This window comes from Phacochoerus africanus, chromosome 11 (assembly GCF_016906955.1).
Source record: "Phacochoerus africanus isolate WHEZ1 chromosome 11, ROS_Pafr_v1, whole genome shotgun sequence".
Taxonomy (NCBI): Eukaryota; Metazoa; Chordata; class Mammalia; order Artiodactyla; family Suidae; genus Phacochoerus; species Phacochoerus africanus.
This window is the reverse complement of record NC_062554.1, coordinates 66,557,572-66,578,783: the sequence shown is the minus strand read 5'-3', so window position 1 is coordinate 66,578,783 and position 21,212 is coordinate 66,557,572. Positions and strand designations below refer to the sequence as shown.

The window sequence follows — 21,212 nt, the reverse complement described above, 5'->3', positions numbered from 1 at the left end:
AGGCGCAGAGCCCGGCCCCACCGGCGAGGAGGCGAGGGTGGCGCTTCCCTCTCAGCGCGGGAGTCCGCCCCGCCTTCTCCGGCCCCGCCCTCCGGGCTTCAATTCCGGGCATTGCCACTAGGGGCGGCCGCGAAGCTGCGCGGCCTCGGTTTCCAGCCGGGCCTTTTTCACAGCCGGGCCCCAGCATGGCTACCCCCAGGGCTGCGTGTCGGGAAGCCGCTGTGCTCTCTCTTTCCTGACAGTCCCTAGCTTCTGTGGTCTCCTTCTCTTCCCCAGCCCACTCCAGCAGACATGTTTGCCAAGGCCTTTCGGGTCAAGTCCAACACGGCCATCAAGGGGTCGGACAGGTGAGGGAAAGAGGGGCCTGCTGTGCCCATTAGGGCACCCAGACATCTCTCAAGCCCGGCTGGCTCACAGCCCGTTCCGGGCTCAATCAGCCGACCTGGGGTGGGGACTGAGGGATCGGCCTGAGAAGGGCCTGCAGGGGGCAAGGGTGAGTTAGACACATTTTGAAGGTGAAGATGGAGAGGAGGCCTGATTTATTTCCCAGGCTGTCTTTTGGATATTCTAGTGGGTTTAAAATAAAACGTAATTCAATCAGCACGTATTCACTGCAGTCTGTTTAAGGTGTGGAGGGTGCAAAAATGAAGACAAATAGGAGTCCCTGCCCTCTCAAGAGCTTAGGTTCCCTTAGGAGAGATTAGGTGGAGCACAGAGAACTGTAAGTATATGAGAAGTGGCTAGTGATTCCCTCTGGCAGAAGATGAAGGGTGAAGTAAGAAAGGATAAGGCACATGTGGTAACAACTGTATCTGTTCAGTGTTGCAAATGCAGATATCACCTTGGGGATTTTGGAACCAGTGTTCTATAATTGTCATTTTGGTGTCCTAGTATAGCTGTTTAATCCTGAACTGACAGATTTGTCCACCACATATGAGTGGGTCTAAGAGCTATGCAATGCATGGAGTCAGGAAGGCAGGGTTGAGTTTTCAGTGGCAGACTAACTTGGGTTGCTCCCCGTTTCAGGTTTTTGTTTTTGTTTTTTTCCTTCTTCTTTCATTACAAAATGGAAAGATGTGCCCCATGAACATATGAAAACAGATGAGACACTGGATGAGAAAGAGAGTAAGATGTGTTAGAATAGGGCATTGTAAACCAGTCTTTTCCTTGGCCCCCGTGGGTCTGAGTCCTCAAGATTTATTAAAATCCATCCAGGCAGCATTCATACCAGGTATGTGTGCTTTCTGCAGGAGAAAGCTTCGTGCAGATGTGACAGCTGTTTTCCCCACTCTTGGAACGGATCAGGTCTCTGAGTTAATACCTGGAAAGGAAGAGCTCAACATTGTGAGGTTGTATGCTCACAGAGGGGACGCAGTGACTGTGTACGTGAGTGGTGGTAACCCCATCCTATTTGAACTGGAGAAAAACCTATATCCGACAGGTATGGCAATAGGATGGAGATGGCCATTACTGTGGTCCTTGCCTGATATCTGTTTCTCTTTGTTTCTTCCATTAACCTGTCTTTCTTAAATAAGTGCAAAATCTCCCAGCATCATCCCCAAGAATCTTTTTGGACTTAGTGTACCTAGAATTTAGTCTCAAGACTGGAAATTGCTACAGAAGGGAGGGAAAAAACAGCTAACACAGAAAGAAAGTGATTGCCAAGGGAAATTCTGAGATGAAGAAACACTGGTCTCTAGTGAGTTAAATAGGGATGGAGCAGAGATCTTGAAAAAGGTGGACTTTTAGGGCATGTAGAAAATATTTCTTAAAACTGTCACCAGTGGAATATTCTTAAGATACTGAAGAGATACTGTCATAGAAAAGAAGCTGGATTAATTAAACTCCATACCCAGCTGTCTCAGTGAGATGTTGGTTCAGATATCTCCCAGGGATTCTTTCTTAGACTCTGCCTGTCTCCCAGGATTCTTTTCTTTCTTTATTTGTCACAGATCTTAGAGAGTCTGTGTCTTTTTCCTTTTCTGTGGCTGCTGACACCTGCCTTGTCATTTTGGGCTTTTCTTTCTTCCAGCTTGGCTGCTGCAGTGCAGTACAGTCTCCTCCACCAGCCCATCCCTATCCCCACCCACTGTGCTGCTGTTCAAAGACAAGTCCTTTTTGATCTAAGGGTTTTCTTTTCTTTCTTTCTTTCTTTTTTTTTTTGCTTTTTAGGGCCGCACCCACAGTATATGGAGGTTCCCAGGCTAGGGGTCTAATGGAAGCTACAACAGATAGCCTACACCAGAGCCACAGCAATGCCAGATCTGAGCCGCATCTGTGACCTACACCACAGCTCACAGCAACACCGGATCCTTAACTCACTGAGGGAGGCCAGGGATCGAACCTGCAACCTCATGGTTCCTAGTTGGATTCGTTTCTGCTGCGCCAAGATGGGAACTCCAATCTAAGGGTTTTTATTACTAATCACTATGGAAACAGAGGGAATAAAAATAATAGACATGGGAAAGTTTCAAAATTTCTTACAGGCTGGCGCCCTGTTCTTGGTTTATTTGCTGCTGAGGTCATAAATGGAATCCTCATTGGATCTCTTTCCCCACTTTTATTCGCCATGGCCATTTTCTGCTGCTGTAATCTAGATGGAACCATAGGTGCCTCCAAGTCTCAAGTGACATCCAGTTTCTTAAGTCTCTACCTTCTTCAAGACTGCAACCTCTTTGAGAAGGGAGTCAGCCCCATGCAAACTATATGGAATGTGCTTCCCACAGGCAAAGGGGCACTGGTTCCCAGAGAAGGGGAAAGGGATATTAGACAGGCAGAAGCAGAAGTCAACTTAATACTAGTTGTAGCTTTACTCATAAATATCCAACTTTGGCAGTTAAACAAACTCTTCATGTGTCTTCCTACCAGTAAAAATGGTCACTTCTCAAGAAGTCACCATATTGTTTGGCTTTGCCAGGTCCCCACGGGATTGACTTTTTGGCCGTAAATGTTTTCTGGTTCTCTTTTTGGACAGTGTACACCTTGTGGTCTTATCCTGATCTTCTACCAACGTTTACAACATGGCCTCTGGTGCTCGAGAAACTGGTAGGGGGAGCAGGTGAGAGTGTTTTCCTCTATTCTGGATGCTGGCTGAAACCTACTTAGTAAAGACCAACTACTTTATTATTTTTGTATTTTTTTGTCTTTTCTAGGACCTCTCCCGCGGCATATGGAGGTTCCCAGGCTAGAGGTCTAATCGGAGCTCTTGCTGCTGGCCTGTGCCAGAGCCACAGCAACGCCAGATCCAAATTGTGTCTGCGACCTACACCACAGCTCACGGCCACGCTGGATCCTTAACCCACTGAGCAAGGCCAGGGATCGAACCCGCAACCTCATGGTTCCTTGTCGGATTCGTTAACCACTGTGCCACAACGGGAACTCTGAGGCTGACTACTTTAATAAATGTACCCATGTCATGCATTCATATGATTAAAAAGTGGAATTTTCCTCCTATGTTAGTTGTTTCTCTCACTTGGCTGCTTCCATAAGCTCTGTGGGCCTCTCTGACCCTGTTGTAGGGCTTAAATAAGCTAAGTGACATAAAAGTACTTTGTGGGAGTTCCCGTCATGGCTCAGTGGTTAACGAATCCAACTAGGAACTGTGAGGTTGTGGGTTCAATCCCTGTCCTCACTCAGTGGGTTAAAGATCTGGCATTGCTGTGGCTGTGGCGTAGGCCGGTGGCTACAGTTCTGATTAAACTCCTAGCCTGAGAACCTCCATATGCCGTGGAAGTGGCCCTAGAAACGACAAAAAAAAAAAAAAAGTACTTTGTGAACTGCCATATGCTATACTTTATTAATAAGCTACATTTAGGAAACCAGAAAAAGCTAGATCATGGAATTGGGCCCTCAGCTTGGTGCTCAAGTTTGACTGCTAGCCTCCCAAAGGGAAAAAGTCTAATGCTCAGGTTGCCCCTTTTTATTTTCATTATGAATAATTATCATACTTAATAAATGTTTGTTGAGTGAATGGCTCAATGATGGAGTAAACTGTAATTAGTTGTGATGCTTTTGTTTGTTGCAGATTTGATGCTGCCAGGGCTAGTGGTGCCCCCTGCTGGTCTGCCTCAGGTACAGAAAGGTGACCTCTGTGCCATTGCCTTGGTGGGGAACAGGTACTGTGTCAGTCAGCTGCGCTTTTGGGGAAAAAACTTAGGAGGGGTGGGAATGACAGCTCCATGGCATATGGGAAAAGGATTAAAAGAAAAACCAGATTCTTCTGTAAGAATCAGAGTGGGGAATGGCAGTGAGCTGCTTGTAGGGTTGTCGACACATCTGGGTCAAGAGTATTTGCTCCTGCTGCAGCGTCTCCTTTTTAGAATTAAAATTTTTCTTTTATCCTTTAAAATTAAATATATATGTGTGTGTATATATATATATATATATATATATACACACATATACATAATAGCAGAGTTACAAAGGTAGTACAGAGTTCAGATATACTCCTAACCCAGCTTCCTGGGATAACATCTTACATAACCACAGTACTGTTACCCAAACTAGGGAATTGACATTGGTACAGTCCTATTAACACTATTATAGACTTTATTCGTATTTCCCCAGTTTTCCCACGGTGTCTTTTTTTCTTTCTGTTCAAGGACCCAGTCTAGGGTGCCACATTGCATTTATTTGTCATGTCTGCTTAGTCTCCTGTCTGTGACATTTCCTTGGTCTTTCTTTGTCTTTCATGACTTTGATGTTTTTTTCCTCCCAGCATCCACATCATTGTCCTCATCTTTTAATTATTTTTAACAGATTTATTGAGATATAGTTTACATACTGTAAAATTCACCTGTTTCAAACATACAATTCAGTGATTTTTAGCATATTTATAGAATTGTTCAGCCATCACCACTGCTTCTTTCTTAAAATAAATTAGGAAGTGATCATATGAGCAATTCTGAAAAATCAAAAGCCCCCTCACCCCACCATCCTTTTCTCCTAGAAGCAACCATTATCATTCTGATGCATGTCCTTGCCAGCCTTCTTCAATGCATATGTACATGTGCATACAAAATGTGTGATATGGAGTGTGTATGTTTAAAAAATATAGACAAACAGAATTAAACTTCTTTTTCACTTAAGATGGTGCAGACATTTCCTGTGTCAGCAAGCACACATAAGCTGAATCTTTTTTTTTTTTTTTGCTTTTTTTAGGGCTGTACCTGAGGCATATGGAGGTTCCCAGGCTAGGGATTGAATTGGAGCTGCAGCCGCCGGCCTATGCCACAGCCACCACAACTCGGGATTCGAGCCGTGTCTGCGACCTACACACAATGCCAGATCCTTAACCCCCTGAGTGAGGTGAGGGATCCAACTCAAAGTCTCATGGATCTTAGTTGGGTTCATTAACTGCTGAGCCATGAAGGGAACTCCGTAAGCTGAATATTTTTACTGGCTGTGGGCTAATGGAAAAGATCTTCTCCTAGTGGACATTGGGGTTGCCTCCACTCTGTCACAAACACTATCTTCCTGATGTCTCTAGGGACACTGGTGCCAATATTTTTCTAAAGTAGATACTAAGAAGTAGAACTGTTTGGCTGTAGATCGTGTATCTTCTGTTGTCCTAAAAAGTTCTGTAGCAGTTTTCACTCCTACCTACAGGGTCCATGGTGCCAGGTTCCATAAACACTCACTGACATTGGATATGACGGATCATCTTCATTGGTGTCATCCTGAGTGGAAAATGACATCTCATTGTTTTACTCATTGCTTCTTTGAGAGAGAAAGAGAGAGAGATTGTAGGCATGGTGGTGGTACTGGGGTCAGTGTTTTAAGATCTTATTTTTGCTGCTCATATTCCCCTATTTTCCTCGAACCTTTTGGAACCAAGCACTAGAAGTGTTTCCTTCCTTGTTCACCTGTAGCAAAACTTGCAGTTGAAAACAATGGTGATATTATTGTTTTTTCCCCCCAGTATTCTGTCCACAACAGGAGGAAACTACATAAATGTATAATGGGTCTGCTCAGCTTGGCTTTTAGAGCGTATGTAGAGATGAAGCCTAGGTAGTTTATAGCAGGAGATAAGGGTACAAGTGACCCTTTATTGAAACTGCAATCCATGTTCAAGGCTGAAGTTCCTGAACCTTGGCCCTTCCGAGGGTGGAGGACAAAGACCTCTCTTTTAGGAGCTGGGAAAGAAGCCAGGCTCAAAGATTCTGCGGCAGGTACTGACCCTTGGGGACAGTAAGTGGAGCCACCAGATTAACAAACATTTTCTGAAGTTCCAATGTTGGGAACTCTGTCCTTGAATCTTCTCTTTTGGGGCCCAGGCAACTTTTGCCTGGCTTGTCAAATCCCCTCCCGTTAGCCAGCTGGACAGGGATCCTTACAGGCAATGTGTCCTCCATGCTTGAGTAACACCGAGCTGACAGAGATTTCCCATTTGGGCTTTGGAAGTTTTTTGTAGTTATTGTAAATGTGATGGTTTTTGATACTCTGCACACATCCAGTTCTTAGAAAGGTAGTTACACAGAGCCAGCCTGTGATAAAGAACATCACCCTATTTATAAAGAGCCAACGCAGGAGGAACCTCCCTACTTGGTACCACTGTATCTCTCTTCTTTCCTCCCTGAGGTATCCCTCAGCCTGATGCATGGCTTGTGAATGGCCTCCCTTCTGAACTTCCCTATAGGATGGCTATGCCTTTTTTAAGGTAGGGAAGATAATTTATATTTTTGGGAGTTTCCATTGTGGCCCAGCGGTAACGAACCTGACTAGTATCCATGAGGATGCGAGTTCGATCCCTGGCCCCGCTCAGTGGGTTAGGGATCCGGCGTTGTCATGAGCTGTGGTGAAAGTTGTAGATGTGGCTTGGATCCCGTGTTGCTATGGCTGTGGTATAGGCCAACAGCTACAGCTCCGATTAGACCCCTAGCCTGGAAACTTGATATGCCACAGGTGTGGCTCTAAAAAAAAAAAAAAAAAAAAAAAGAAAGAAAGAAAAAAAAATTATATTTTTGAAATTAGAGAAAGGGAAATTTAAATATCCTTCCAAGTTCTGCCTGGGTTTGAGGCATAATAGGAATCAAACAGTCATAACATCAGTAGAGGAGTTGCTTACACAGAGGCAGTATTTGGTCAAGGGATTTTGGAAAGTCATATTTATAGGTTAACTTGAAGAAGACCGAGACCAGACTGAGTTTTCGTTTTGCTTTACAAGTGGATGCTTCAGGTTGGCAAGTAGGGTGCTTGGAGCACATGCGAAGGAAGCTGGTCCTGACATGTGCCCTCCTGGAAGACTTTCCCTGACCCTTGTCTCTGGCCTCCTCCTCAGAGCCCCCGTTGCCATCGGAGTCGCTGCCATGTCCACGGCTGAGATGCTGACCTCAGGTCTGAAGGGAAGGGGCTTCTCTGTGCTCCACACCTACCAGGACCACTTGTGGTGGGTTCAGTGTTTCTTCTGTTTTACAGGGAGCTGGGGGGTGGGGTGGAGAGAGCCTGGATTCAGAAGTGAGAGTTTTGGCCCTTGCTGTGCCAACTGGCAAATTGCTGACCTGAGAGAGGCACTGATTTCCTGGCTAAATGTGGAGAAAAGTTTTGTGGGTGTTTTGTTTCATTTTACTTATTCAGGTGAAGAAATTGCAGAGAACTTTTAATTGTTTTCTAGGTAAATTGTAGACTCCTAGGCCTGGGAGAAGCCCTTAGGGATTGTCTTCTCTGCCTCTCAGTACAGTGATGCCCTCTATCTTTACAGCATTATTCAATCAGGCCTTTTCTGCCACAGACATTTAGACATCTTCTGGCCCTGTGACCAATTCGTGGAAATTCTCACATCTGAATCCAAATCAAAGTAGAGCTGCTTCTCAGGCACCAGGGTGATAACCTGATTCCTTGCTTGTTATTCAGGTTTCACATTCCAGATCTGCTCCCCGTTGTGGAAGGTGCACTTTCTCACTGTGACAGTTGCTCTCTAGAGCTATGTGCCGGTTTATTTTATGGTTATTTTCTTGTCATTTAACCAAAATAGTAAATAGTGCTTTTCTTTTTACCCGATCCTTTGGCCAAGTATTGTGGCCTGTCAGTAGATTTACCCTTATATTTTTAGTCAGTCTTGGAGTTACTCATTTTACAAGTGTTGGTCAAACCCTGCTTCTCTGGAGGTACAGCCTCAACAGTCTGGGTTTCAGCAGCCATCTGAGGGCTGCTCACTGACGTTCTCCCAGCACCGTGTTTTCTGACTGTCAGAAATTGTTTTACCAGAAGCTGCCTCAGTCTCCCCTCCTCCCACCCTTTGAAAATACTCATGGTGTTTATCTGATCAGCATAGCCTAAACACGCACTCATGCCTCTCTATTAGCCATACTAATAAGCCTTGCTGCCGCTGTTAGTAAACCTTAGTTTGATTTACATAATCTAGAGTTCCCATCGTGGCACAGTGGAAATGAATCCAACTAGTATCCATGAGGACAATAGGTTCAATCCTTGGTCTTGCTCAGTGGGTTAAGGATCCAGCGTTGCCGTGAGCTGTGGTGTAGGTCGAAGACACAGCTTGGATCTGGTGTTGCTGTGGCTGTGGCGTAGGCCGGCAGCTGCAGCTCCGATTGGACCCCTAGCCTGGGAACTTCCATACGCCATGAATGCAGCCTTAAATTTCAAAAAAAAAAAAAAAAAAAGAAAGAAAGAAAGAAAGAAAGAAAGAAAGAAAGAAAGATTTACGTAGCCTTAGCTAAGATAAAGCTTTTTGCTTTCACTACTCTGCCTGCTCTGCCATGTGGCATCACTTTTGTTCCTGTCTTCGCAAGGCTTTGTGACATAAAAGCATTGTCAGCTCTACTCCACGTTAGATTGCATTCTGATTTAACACAGAAGCAACTGATTTTGTAATCTTGAGTAATCTAGGTGTTTGCACTTTGTTACATATTCTGAGCCTTGGGTTTGATTTCACCAAACTGGCTTTTGGGATCTAAATTTTGTCAATTCAAAACAGTTTGGTTTTTAATTTATCTGAGAGGAATACTTTGGGAAGGAGGTTTCTCTGTCCCTGAATTTCTGTTAATAATATTATTTCTTTGTTTTTTTTTTTTTAATTTTAAGTGATTTTTATTTTTCCATTATAGTTGGTTTACAGTGTTCTGTCAATTTCTACTGTACAGCATAGTGATCCAGTCTCTCTCTCTTTCTCTCTCACACACACACACAAACACACACACACACATATACACCTTTTTTTCCTCACATTATTCTCCATCATGTTCCATTATAAGTGACTAGATAAGTTCCCTGTGCTATACAGCAGGATCTCATTGCTTATCCACTCCAAATGCAGTAGTTTGCATTATTATTTCTTTGGATAAGGAGGAGACAAGAAATATTCTCCCCATTTCAGAGATGAGGAAACTGAGGCATGGGACTTTTCTGGGCCCAGAATCACAGAGTTGAGGTGCACACCCCAGCTCTCTGGCCTCTCCTGACACCCCTGCCTGTGGCTCTTACTCTCTCTGGACCCCCACTGACCCCCTGGCTGGGGATGGAGAATATTGTGGCTGCAGCTCAGTGTTTCTGACCTGAGGATTTTGCAGGCGATCTGGAGAAAAGTCCTCTCCACCATCCATTGCTCCATTGGCCCTGGATCCCCCCGATCCCAGTGAAGAGAAGGGGTCTGTCCAGGCGAATGCTGCCCTTCAGGGAGACATGAGGCACCTGACCCTGGAGGGAGAGGAGGAGGAGGTTGGGGAGGTTCAGCAGAGGTGTGCGGAGAAGTCCCTGTCAGAAGCCGCAGAAGACCCCAGTGTCGGGGGCCTGAACCCAGACCCCACGGACGGCAAGACCCTTCAAGGTACAGCTCTGGGAGTAGTAGAAGGGCCCATCTCCTCTCCGTGCAGGAGGCTGACGTGTTCTGGCTAGAGCAGCACCGCGGCTTGGCGCGGCGGGAAGGGCCAAGCCCTTATTTTTGGTGGGGGTGGTGCGACAGCCCTTTGCCCTCCCACCGTCTTTTCCACATGAGTCACTGTCCCGTGGGTACCCATCGGCCCCACCATTTGGACACAGCCCTCTCAGGTTTCTTCTGGCTCTGACTTCTCTACCAGAGAAGGATGTGCGCCTGGCGGGGTGGGACCCTGTGGCCTGACTCCTCCGAAAAGGCTCTGTTCCAGAGAGTCTGGAAGCTTTGGTGTCTGGGAATGGGCTTGCTCCAGAGCTGAGGGGTGAGGTCGGGCTGTGGCTACCCGGGGAGTTTATGGTGTCACGCAGGTCTTCTGCATCCCTCAGGAAGGGCGTGGTTCTTGCCTTTTCCTTACAGAGCAAATGGACGAACTGTTAGAGAGATGCTTCCTGCATGCTTTGAAGTGCCGACTCAAAAAGGCCGACCTCCCTTTACTCACCAGCACTCTCCTGGGCAGCCACATGTTCTCCTGCTGGTATGGAAGGTGTGGTGTGGGCGGAGCCCGGGGCCTGGGTCTCTCTTTTGCTCTTTTGGTGGAGACTGATGGGGGCGTTGGCTGTTGAGGGACATAATGAGGAAAGAGTGAAATGGAGGATTGATCTGGTTAATACTGTGTTTTAAAAACTTCAGTTTTAGGCAGTGAAAGGATGTTGAGGAAATGAAGGTTAAAATTCCCAAGATGCAGAGTTCCCATTGTGGCTCAGTGGTTAACAAACTCGACTAGCATCCATGAGGTCACAGGTTCGATCCCTGGCTTCGCTCAGTGGGTTAAAGATCCAGTGTTGCTGTGAGCTGTGGTGCAGGTCATGGACGTGGCTAGGATCCTGCATTGCTGTGCTGTGGTGTAGGCTGGCGGCTACAGCTCCAATTGGACCCCTAGCCTTCGAACCTCCAGGTGCCGAGGGTGCAGCCCTAAAAAGACAAGGAAAAAAAAAAAAAAAAAAGGTTCCCAGGATGCTCTGAGTACTGCTTCTGCTGTGGCGATTCTGGGCTCGCTCATGAATCAGGAGGCATGTCCTGTCCATGAAGAGTCCCGGGCAGCCTCTTTGTCCAGAGGCTTCCTCTGGACTGTTCAGTCCCCTCATACTCTTCTGAAGAATAAGTGGGACAGATTAGGTTGTATCAGGAGGAAAAATCAGTGTGAACCCCTCCCCCTTCCTACCAAACAGAAGCCACTGGGAGAGGGAGTATTACATGTAAATGAAACCTGACTTTGAAGACAGAGCCACCAGGGCTCAATGCCAGCTCCCCAGGGTGCTGGAGCAAGGCAGATCTGAACCCATCACCAGGCTTCTCTGAGCCCTAATTTCCAACACTTGAAGGATTGCTGTTAGGATCAAACAACCTAACATTTAATACACACCCCGTAAATATTATCAGGTCAGGAGATTTGGTCATTGATTTTTACTTGAAATCTGAACTTATTTCTTTTTGAGAGTTTTGCTCTTTTTTTTTTTTTTTTTAAAGTAGTTTTAATGTAATTGTCTTCCTCTTTACATGTGAGCTTCCTTAAGGCTTTCTATACACGTGTGGGGCCTGAAGTATGTGCCAGGGTTACTTGGTAATTTGTCCTGACCTTGCTGGGCCACAAGTAACTAACAAAAGGGATCCTGGAATACTCTCCAGGGTAGAGGTTCCTAACCTAGGGTGGGTTCTAGAAGGGCTCCCTGTGAATCCCACTGCTATTGCTTGTCACATTTGAGAAAAGATGTCCGTTCTAGGGAGACGGAATGCCCATAGCTTTCATTAGGGACCTCACCCCCGAAACCAGGAGGGTAGGATAGGGATTAGCAAGCTTTTTCTGTGAAGAGTCATCTAGGAGTTCCCTTTGTGGCTCAGCGGTAACGAACCCGACTAGGATCCATGAGGATGTGGGTTCGATCCCTGGCCTCACTCAGTGGGTTAAGGATCTGGTGTTGCCGTGAGCTATGGTGTAGGTCGAGGCTTGGATTCCGTGTTTCTGTGGCTGTGGTGTAGGCTGGCAGCTGTAGCTCTGATTCAGCCCCTAGCCTGGGAACCTCCATATGCCTCTGGTGCAGCCCTAAAAAACAAAAACAAAAACAAACAAAAAAAAAGTCAGCTAGTAATTATTTTAGGCTTCTCAGGCCCTACCATCCCTTGCAGCCATTCAAGTCTGCCTTTGTGGCACTAAGACAACTGTAGACTGCAGATGAACAGGCGTGGCCGGAATCGGCCTGCAGGAGGTAGTTTGCCAAATTCTGCTCCAGCCTGACCACCGCAGTGAGCTTGGTGAAGCTTTTGAGGCCACAGGAGGTTATTTAGTTTGAGAGGAATCTAAAGCTGTATCTAGCACAGTAGCCAGGAGCCACGTGTGGCTATTTAAAGTAGTTAAAATGGGATACAATTTGAAGTTCAGTTCCTTTGTCACACTGGTCACATTTTGAGTACGTAATAGCCCCGTGTGGCTCGTGGCGACCACATTTGATTGCAGAGAACACTCCATCTTTAGGGAAAGGTCTATCAGACAGCAAGCACCTAGAGTGTCCTGACATCTCTATCACTCTCTGGTGCTGCCACTGGGCCGAGAGTTCTGGAACAGCGGCTTCTTTCCAAACACATAGGAGGAAGGCTGAGAAAGATGCCCTCCTCTCAGTGTCAGGCAGGCCCCGCCACTACCGCCGTGTTAGCTTAACTCGCCTTTTCCATCTGCCATCAGCCCCGAGGGACGACAGCTGGACGTAAAGAAGTCAAGCTACAAAAAGGTAAGCGGGAACCTGCTCTGCACACCCATGCAGAGAGTTGTGTGGGGCACACATGGCGTGAGCTGGCTGGACACTGGGAAAGCCCTGTCCACAGGGCTGAGGCTAGAATTAAGCTTTTTGATTCCAGGTATAGCGGGGGAGGACAGCTCCCTGGGCTGAGGCAGTTGGGTGGGCGCCAACTCCCCTCTGTCCTTCCCACCCCCGTCCGTCTGATCAGAGTCCCGAAAGGCTTCACTGGTTAGTCCCTGACCCTCAGGGTGGGGGCCTCCCACTTCCTAGCTGGATGAGGACGGGGACCGTCCCACGTCCCTCCCTAGGACCCTCCCGGCTTGGTGTCTGGCACGTCACAGGTGCTCAGTGTGTGCGCGCCATCGACGAGGTCCCTCCCACCGGCCCTCTCTCCCTTAGCTCTCTAAGTTCCTGCAGCACATGCAGCAGGAGCAGATTATACAGGTGAAGGAGCTGAGCCAAGGGGTGGAGAGCATTGTGGCTGTGGACTGGAAGCACCCGAGGTGAGTGCGGGGGCCTGGTCACCGCAGCTCAGCCCGCCCCAGGGCACCGGGGCCACGGACCGGGAGTCACCGAGGCACGAGTATAAAATGTGTTTTTTCTTTCCTTCTGCTGGGTTTTAGGATCACATCTTTCGTCATACCCGAGCCCTCCCCGACCTCTCAGACAGTCCAGGAGGGTAGCAGGGAACAGCCCTATCACCCTCCAGATATAAAATCCCTCTACTGTGTCCCAGCCAGCATGACCCTGCTCTTCCAGGAGTCTGGCCACAAGTGAGTCTTTGGAGAGCAGCCCTTCTCTGCCTGCTTGGTGTTCCGGCCTCTAGTCCTCTCAGCCCGAGTCGTGTTCTCCTGTGACTGGCACCACCCGCTTTCCCCCTCTTCTCCCTCCCCCCAGATCCAGCTTCAAGCCTCCTTCCCCAGGGAAGTGTCTCTGGACTAAATGAACGAGAGAGTAGGTCTCCCTTTTCTACCTGTAATTATTCTCCACATGGCCCTGCTGGCCTCAGGCAGGAAAAGGGAAGAACGCGGAGAAGCCGAGGACGGCGCCCTGCCGAGCAGGGAGTGAGTCTTGGTGTTTGCAGTTTACCCCCCCGCCCCTGGCACAACGCGAATAACCGCCCCGGTCCCTTCTCACCTAGGAAGGGGAGCATTCTGGAGGGCGGCGAGGTCCGAACGATCGTCATCAGCTACGCCAAGAAACATGACCTGGTTGATGCAGGCAACAAGAAGTGAGTGGATGGGGAGGAGAGCTTGCCCGAGCTCGCCTCTAGCAGATGCGGACATTCGAGGGGGGCGGCCGGGCTGGAGAGGGCGCAGGAGATCCCAGCCTTTGAGAAATAATCGAGGCCAGTGGTTTCTAAACACTCGGAGTTGTGGCCTAGGGTCTTCAGATCCACGTTCACTGTCAGTGTTGACGGAGCCTGAGGGAGCATCGTCTCGTGTGTATCTACTACTGATTTTCAAATGCAGGTGCTATTGTGAGGAATAAAATGCAACCTTTACAAAATTTTACCAGAGTCATCTTAGCTTTTTGGTATTCTCTATCTTCTTAGTAAGTGGATGCAGAAGGCAAGCTACTAAATGAAGAGTGTTCCATTAATTTTTTAACTTCAGAAGACACCCTCATGATCAAGAAGTTGGGAACTACTGGCTTAATTGTGGTTAGTTAGTAGCAGAACTAAGCCAGGGAACCCAGTCTTGGGATTTTTCCCATCCCACTTTCCCCTCCCCCGCCTGCTTCTTTGTTCTAGGAAAACATATGTGTGACCTCCCATCCCGAGGGTACATTGCTTCATGGACTCTGGTCCCTAATTGGTCCTGATAATCCTGAATGACTATAAATAACACATAAGAGATGAATCCTGGAGTTCCCCTGTGGCACAACGGGATCAGTGGTGTCACTGTAGCGCTGGGACGCGGTTTGATCCCTGGCCCAACATAGTAGGTGAAGGATCTGGCATTGCCCGAGCTGCGGTGTAGGTCACAGCTGCAGCTTAGATCTGATCCCTGGCCCAAGCACTCCATATGCCACGGGGTAGCCAAAAAAGAAAAGAAAAGAAAAAAGATGAATCCTGATCAGAAGGGGTGGGACTAGGATTTCTTTGTTGCCTCTTCTTTCCCTTTAGTCTGGTGAAATTGGATCCCATCCTATGTGACTGCATCTTAGAGAAAAATGAACAGCACACAGTCACGAAGCTTCCATGGGACAGTCTCCTGAGCAGGTAGTGGGGACTGGCAGCCCCTCTCCAATGTGTCTGTCCCTTCCCCTTAATGTCTGTCATATTTGACTTCAGAATTGTCACTGGCATTGCCTCTGACCTTCTTTCCATAATTCACACCATGTCTATATAAACACAAGCGTGGGTAATTCTAATGTGGAAGGTCTTTGGAACAATTTGAGCCAATGCATTATAGGAGAACTTGAGAGGGAGAGAGAAAAGAACTTTAATTAAAAATAAGAACTCCAGGAGTTCCTGTCGTGGCTCAGCAGTAATGAATCCGACTAGTATCCATGAGGATGTGGATTCGATCCCTGGTCTCGCATAGTGAGTTAAGGATCTGGCATTGCTTCGAGCTGTGGTGTAGGTCGCAGATGGAGCTCAGGTCCTGCGTTGCTGTGGCTGTGACGTAGGCCAGCAGCTGCAGCTCCGATTCCACCATGAGCCTGGGAACCTCCATATGCTGTGGGTGTGGCCCTTAAAAAAAAAAAACTTCAAAAAGATATACAAACAAAAAGGAACAAAAGAATTGTTTTTATACCCTTTCTTTTCCACATAACCAAAACTGAAAATAATTTATATCAGGAGTTATTTAGCAACTACGGCCTCTGGGCCAAATCTGGCCAGCTACCTGTTTTTATAAATAAGATTTTATTGGCACATGGCCACACCCATTCGTTTATGTATTGTCTTCGGTGCTTTTGTGCTGAATTAAATAGCAGAGTTGAGTAGTTTCAACAGAGACCATATGGCCATTAAAGCCTAAAATATTTAGCATCTTGCCCTTTGTAGAAAAAGCTTGTCAATCCCAATATAAATGATAGCAGAAGAAAATCTGGTTGGACAAAAGGCAGAAATTCCTTGTGGTAAGTGTGTCTGTAAAGGATGTATGATTGGAACCTATCAGAAAGGTGAAGCAGCGCTTTATTCTGGGTAAGATGGGGTCTTGAGGCTGTTAGTAAACTCCACAAGGCTGCCTGGGCTGGTTTTTAGAAGGTCAAGCCAGGGAACAGTTCCCAGGGGCTCAAGTCATTGATGCTCCCTTCCCTGCATCAGGGGGTCTTGACTGTCGCTGCACATCTTCCTGTTCAGAGTTTCTGACTTCACTGGTCTGGGGTGCAGCCCCTAGTGATTTGAATGATTCTACTGTGCAGCCAAAGGCAACCCACTGCCTGTAAGATCAGCTTCCGCCCAGCCGCCTGCTGGGAGTGGGGGATAAGGATGTGCTTGCTGTTGGCTTTATCAGTCTCCAGCTCATTAACTCCCATTTCAGATGTTTGGAAAAATTGCAGCCTGCCTATCGAGTAACCTTTCCGGGACAAGAGCCCATTGTGAAGAAAGGCAAAATCTGCCCAATCGACATCACACTAGCACAGAGAGCTTCTAATAAAAAGGTATGTTTTAGTATTTTAAAATTTTTTTTAATTTTTATTTTGTTTTGCTTGTTAAGGCTGCACCCGAGGCATGTGGACGTTCCCAGGCTAGGGGTCGAATCGGAGCTATAGCTGCTGGCCTACCCCACAGCCATAGCAATGCAGGATCCAAGCCGCATCTGCAACCTACACCACAGCTCTCGGCAACGCCGGATCCTCGCCCTGTTGAATGAGATTGGGAATCAAACCCACATCCTCATGGATACTAGTCGGGTTTCTAACCCCGCTGAGCCACAGTGGGGACTCCCAAAAAGGTATGTTTTATAAGACGAACTTGGTGATTTAATGTCTTTGTTAAGTTCTAGTCTCTCTAATGTGATTGGAGGTTTTTAGATTGGCATCAAACACCTCAAAAGTTGTTTTCTGGAACACCCATGTTTGTGACCGGATTGGGCCCTATGTAAAACAGGTACAGCTGACCCCTTTCCTCAGTGTCCTCTAGGATTTTGTGCTAAGGAACTTGTTAGAACCTGTTCCAAAAGTAAACAAGATCTTATTTCTATTTTTTTTCTTAGAACTTTGGTATGGTCTTTCAGTTCTTACTCTCTGTTGCCTCCTGGGCCTTGCTTAATGCAAATAACTGGCGAAGAAGGTAAAGAATCTCTGGAGGAACCGAGCGCGTTTAGCTTGGCAACACACGGTCATAGGGAACAGATTACAGCTGTCCTCAAATATGTGAAAAGCTGTCCTTGGGAAAAGGAGTGCGCTTACTTTGTATGCCTTGAGAAGACAGAAATAGGATTATTGGATAGAAATCCCAAGAAAACAGACTTGGGTTCAAAATAACCTTCCAGTGCCTGGTTATGAGCGTGGGCTTTGAGATTAGAGACCTGGCTTCAAATATGGCCTTTGTCTTGCTGCTTGACTTTAAGCAAGTTCCTTAACATCTATTTGCTCGAGTTCCCTTATGTGAAGAATGGGGATAATACCTGCCTCAAAAGGCACTGTGAGGATCAAATGAAGGAGTATATGAAGGTGAAGGGCTTAGAATAGTCCTTGGCAGGTACACATTCAATCAATGAGAACTGATAATGATAACGTGAAGAACAATCCTGCTTCTTGAATGTGTGCGTATGTGTGATGATGGTTTCATCTCTATATTAAAAAGAGCCCTTAAGGAGTTCCCGCTGTGGCACAGTGGGTAAAGGATCTGATGTTAACACAGCTGTGGCATAGGTTGCAGCTGTGGCTTAGATTAGATCCCTGGCCCTGGAACTTCTGTGCAGCCGGAAAAAAGGAGAGAACCCTTATCTTTCAGAGTGACATGTTGAAATATTTATAGACCAAATGATGTGATATCTAGGAGGACTTGCATTTAAGTAATATGGAAGTGGGGTGGGTGGAGAGAGCGCTGAATCAAGGTTGGTCATGAGTTGATAATTGTTGAAATTGGTGGTGGTTACATGGGAGCTCGTTATGCTAGTCTACTTTCATTTATTTATTTAGTCTTTTTTAGGGCTGCACCCACAGCATATGGAGGTTCCCAAGCTAGGGGTCGAATCGAGGCTATAGCTGCTGGCCTACACCACAGCCACAGCAATGCCAGATCCGAGCCGCGTCTGCAACCTACACCACAGCTCACAGCAACACCGGATCTGCAACTCACTGAGCGAGGCCGGGGATCGAACCTGTGTGCTCATGGATACTAGTCAGATATGTTTCCACTGAGCCACAATGGGAACTCCCATACTTTTATTTATGCTTTAAATTATCCAAAAAAAAAAAAAAACTTTGAAAAGCATGTGTTATCAATGAGTGAGATTATCTATCTCACTTAATATGTAACTTATACAGGCACACCTTGTTTTATTGTGCCTCACAGATAATGGGTTTTTTTCAGATTGAAAGTTTGTGGCAACCCTTTGACAAGCAAGTCTGTTAGCACCATTTTTCCAGTATTTGCTCACTTCCTGTGTCTGTGTCACATTTTGGTAATTCTTATAATATTTCAAACTTTTTCATTATTATTATATTTATTATGGTGATCTATGATCAGTGATCTTTGATATCGCTTTTGTGAAAAAGATTACAACTCCCTGAAGACTTGGATGATGGGTAGCATTTTTTAGCAATAAAGTGTTTTTTAATGAAGGTATGTACTTTGTTTTTTAAGACATATGTTATCTCACACTTAACAGTATAGTGCATGTAACTTTTTTTTTTTTTTTGTCTTTTTAGGGCCACACCTGCGGCATATGGAGCTTCCCAGGCTAGGGGTCTAATTGAAGCTGCAGCTGCCCACCTATACCACAGCCACAGCAACATCAGATCCAAGCCGCGTCTGCAACCTACACCACAGCTCATGGCAACGCCGGATCCTTAACCCACGATCAAGGCCAGGGATCGAACTTTCGTCCTCATGGATGCTAGTCAGGTTCGTTAACCCCTGAGCCATGACGGGAACTCCATGTGCATATAGCTTTTATGTGCACTGGGAAACCAAAAAATTCATGTGACTTGCTTTATTATGGTGGCTTGGGAACTGAACCCACAATATCCCTGAGGTGTGCCTGTATTTGGATGGGGTAGAAAGAAAGAATCAATGTAGAAGCACAAAAAGTAAGTATTTGAATGAAAAGGTATGGTTGTAGGGATGCTGACTATAGGGGCTGAGGAAGCTGCCGAGGCCCCCGAAGGCTTCTGGAGGGGAGGGCATGTGGTCTGTGCTACCAACAGTCTTCTGTCCCCCAGGTGACCGTGGTCAGGAACTTGGAGGCCTACGGTCTGGACCCGTACTCAGTGGCAGCCATCCTCCAGCAGCGATGCCAGGCTAGCACCACTGTCACTCCTGCCCCTGGGGCCAAGGACAGCCTGCAGGTCCAGATTCAGGGAAACCAGGTCCACCACCTCGGCCGGCTCTTGCTTGGTGAGCATCCCCCATGAGGAAGCCGAGACACTGGTCTAACTTGGCAAAGATCTTCCCACCAACGAAACTCACTCTCTATATGGTCTCTCTAGTTTTTAGCAGCCAGCACAGGGTAGACCTAATGTTGGAACCAAATCCTTTAGCGCCCCCCGCCCCCCAATTCCCATGTTCTCTCCACCAGACTAAATAGTTTTCTTCTTGGTTTCCTCTTTTTATAAAACCTTTGCTGAGCACCCACACTGGGCCAGGCACCTTGCTGGACTTTTCGCAGGCTCGATTTCTTTTCATCGTAATGATGCTGCATATTTTGCAGATGAGGAAACGGAGGTTCAGTACTTTGCGCTGCAATATCCAGCTGTTGAGTGCTGCAGCTGGGCTCTGAACTTTGATTTGTCGGACTCCAGAGCCTAGGTTCTTTCTACCTGGAGTCACCCAGCCTCCAGGGTGTCCTCAGTTTAAGCTGCCTGAGTCATTCTCTTCTAAAACAAATGTGGTCACATCATTCCTCTCTAAAAAACTTTTTACGCCTCCTCAGTGCCTTCAGAATAAACTCATAAGCTCAATAAAAAGACCCTCCCCGTCCAGCCCCAGTATTCCATCTGGGTTCTCTGGCGGGTCCTTGACCCACCCCCACACCAAGCCTCCACCGTGCAGGTCCTCTTGCTGTGGCCCACGTGCACCTGCACGTCCACACCTGGGTGCTTTCCTCCCTGTTGTCCCCTCACTTTGTGTCATGTGGCCTTTCACAGCCTTAAAAGGCTCATTGGCCCAGCTCAGGGTCACAGGAAGCCTGTCTTAGAACATGTCCCTTTTTTTTTTTTTCTGTTTCCTTAAATTAACATTTTAAAAACTGCTAACATTACACTTTCCAATTGTGTGAATATTTCTGGTTAGTATCTACAGCTTGGCTGATTTATTCTGTTGTCTGAACTCCCTGTTCGACTGAGCATCTTGAATCAGAGACCTTACCTTTTTAATCCTTGCTTCATGCCCAGGGCCTGGCACATAGTAAATGCTCAATAAGCAAAGGCATTTTATGGTCTCAGGCATTTTATGGTCTCAGGCAGTACACGTTAACTTGTAGAGTTGAGCCCCTTTAAATGAAGAGCCCCATATGAGGTACTCAGAAGAAATACAGAGGAAAAAAGATAAGCACATGACTGGACTCAAACACATACTCACACATTCTCTCTTGTGAGAACATTATAAATGCCTGAAATGCATCAGAAAGTGGCTATCAATGGAAAAGTTGCTGATATACACACTTGAGCCTCGAGGTGTGAGGATAAATGGTCCATTCCCCTAGGAGTTGAGTTTGAGCTGGGCGTAGAAGAGCAGGTCTCCTGATGGAAGTGGTTTGAACTGAGGCTTGACAGCAGGAACAAGCACACAGTGGCGGGAGGGGGCTGGGAGGTAGCTGTGTGGATTGGGACCAGAAGCATGGGGGCCAAGGAGGGTGATGGTGAGGCAGAGAGGAAGGCGGGGAGGGCAGGAGGAGACCTCACTGAGGAGTCTCTACCTTTTGGATTGTAGATGAGTATCAGCTTCCTCGAAAATACATCCAAGGCCTGGAAAAGGCCCCCAAACATGGCAAGAAGAAATGACAGACTCTTGTTTCATGTGGTCGATCCAGTGGAAATCCAAGCTCTGGCCTGGTAATTTATATGAGTATTTTGAGCTTTTGCGAATTAAAAAAATATATAATTCTTTACCAAAATAAATTTTTATTCTCATCTAAATTTGATTCCCCCTCTTGTTTCCTCCACTTAGCTTCAGATGTTGTACTAAGTTTTCAGGTCAGAAGCCGTTTAAAATGGACACTAGAGGCAGTAATGGAGTTCTTTTCCATTCATGTGGTTTCTATCAGTTTTATGTATCCTCTGCTTTCAAGGCCAAATAGCCTATCCTGAGTTCAGGCAGGTGGGGCCTTCCTGTTTTTAAAGGTCATCAGCCTTTCGCTATTATTATCTAAGTAACCTCATAGCCCAAAAATCATTCCTTCAGATCTCTAAAGGATTATTTATAGCGAGATATATATATATATATATATATATATATATATATATATATATAT

General features: G+C 46.6%; 1 protein-coding gene across 2 annotated transcripts; it reads left to right on the top strand.

The window, feature by feature from the left end:
* The first annotated feature begins 144 nt into the window (after positions 1–144).
* EIF2D (eukaryotic translation initiation factor 2D) lies at positions 145–20,877 on the top strand. Of its 2 annotated transcripts, XM_047752785.1 has the most exons (15): positions 145–347; positions 1,251–1,441; positions 2,975–3,058; positions 4,025–4,115; positions 7,280–7,387; positions 9,525–9,781; positions 10,244–10,361; positions 12,564–12,609; positions 13,018–13,121; positions 13,242–13,391; positions 13,760–13,849; positions 14,747–14,842; positions 16,113–16,233; positions 18,964–19,138; positions 20,672–20,877. In XM_047752785.1, the coding sequence occupies exons 1-15, from the start codon at positions 292–294 to the stop codon at positions 20,740–20,742; spliced, it is 1,758 nt and encodes a 585-aa protein (XP_047608741.1). In that variant the 5' UTR covers positions 145–291; the 3' UTR covers positions 20,743–20,877. The 2 variants fall into 2 exon arrangements, with proteins under 2 accessions (XP_047608741.1, XP_047608742.1); XM_047752786.1 differs by lacking the exon at positions 7,280–7,387.
* Positions 20,878–21,212: the final 335 nt, after the last annotated feature.

Excerpts from the sequence above, each read along its gene's own strand:
- EIF2D (XM_047752785.1), top strand. The coding sequence starts at position 292 with ATGTTTGCCAAGGCCTTTCGGGTCAAGTCCAACACGGCCATCAAGGGG. Across the intron at positions 3,059-4,024 it reads GAAACTGGTAGGGGGAGCAG|ATTTGATGCTGCCAGGGCTA; the intron begins GTGAGAGTGTTT and ends TGTTTGTTGCAG. Across the intron at positions 13,850-14,746 it reads GTTGATGCAGGCAACAAGAA|TCTGGTGAAATTGGATCCCA; the intron begins GTGAGTGGATGG and ends CTTTCCCTTTAG.